General features: G+C 33.4%; 1 protein-coding gene across 1 annotated transcript in view; it reads right to left on the reverse strand.

Annotated features, from left to right (window-relative positions):
• The window catches only part of CEP128 (centrosomal protein 128kDa), a 414,369-nt gene that overhangs the window by 267,596 nt on the left and 145,462 nt on the right, over nucleotides 1-1,311 (reverse strand). The window contains exon 14 of the mRNA XM_012656064.1: nucleotides 370-565. Within this exon, the coding sequence (XP_012511518.1) occupies nucleotides 370-565 (196 nt within the window). The remainder of the gene's footprint in view (nucleotides 1-369; nucleotides 566-1,311) is intronic.

The raw sequence follows: 1,311 nt of genomic DNA on the forward strand, positions 1-1,311 counted from the left end.
GGTACCTGTAATATACTCAATAGATGTTAGCCGGTAATATACCAAAAACAACAAAAATAGCCTGTGATAGTGAAAAATCCAAGCTCCAGACTTCTTGATTCCATGGATATTTTCCTGCGTCAGAACTGCTGCCTCTCTTATAAGACATTTTCTTTTATAGAGTGAGACACAGGCAATTCAATGGAATGACACCATGCTTTCTCTCATCATAACTGTGCAACAGACACAGTGCCTCATTCTAAAAAAGAAATGCAAGAAGTTATTTTGTTTCATAAAACTTTCTGGAATAAAAATCTGATTACCATGTAACCATACATAAAAATGCAATTATAATTATATATTAGGAATCTAAGTGAAAATTGAGGGCACGATGAGAACTCATAATTACTTTTAATTTCTCCATCGAGTCCCCGGAGAAGGTTTTACAAGCTGCATCAATTTCCTTTCCTATCACAACAAGAATGGATTCTTGTTCAGTCTCCAAACAAAGAAGTTGATCCTTCAGCTGCAATCTGGCCTCTTCCGTCCTCCTTAAGTGCTCTTCTTCATTGCTTATATATTTTTCCTAAGGCATAAGAAATAAAATGTAAGTTGATTATTGAGTGGAGGCAAAAAAAAACACTTGTAATATCTGTACAACCAACTAAAAGAACTGGATTAGAAAATAGATCTGACTCTGTCAGTTCCTTTACTAAAATAAAACACTCTACCTATTCATTAACTGAGATAAAATTATAGACAGTTCAGCAGTAGGGCAGTTTGGGAACTAGGGAGCAGATATTTAGCAAACAAAATTATAATAATTCTGTAATCAATAGAAAAAAAAGAGTTGAAAAAAATCCTTTACCATTTTAATAACGTATTGCCACTAATGGATCAGAGAGTAAAAGCTGATACCACAAACTGACTTCGAGCTTTCACTGAACATTAGTAAAATACCAGAAAATGAAAATTGCCAAATGTGATGCTATTAATCTCTTCATTTGAGAAAAAAAGTGTTATCACCTTTATCTCATCAAAACATGCTCTTTAAAATAAAAAAAAAAGTCTAAGTTTTCAGATGCAGCTATACTGCATAAATGCTTTTGAGTTATGAAAATCTGATACAAGCACGATGGAGGTACTTTTCAAGTAAGCGAATATACTCAACGAAAGGGGTTTCTAAAGAGCCGTTTAAGAGATTACAAGGATTTGGAGCCCTCATTTGGACAAAACAATTCTCAATCATTACGATTATATGATTTGATTACTAGAGAAATTCAAAGAGGTATTGCACAGGGCTTGTAAGAAAATAACAGAATCACTAGAACT

Source organism: Propithecus coquereli, unplaced genomic scaffold (assembly GCF_000956105.1).
Source record: "Propithecus coquereli isolate 6110/MARCELLA unplaced genomic scaffold, Pcoq_1.0 Scaffold5, whole genome shotgun sequence".
NCBI lineage: Eukaryota > Metazoa > Chordata > Mammalia > Primates > Indriidae > Propithecus > Propithecus coquereli.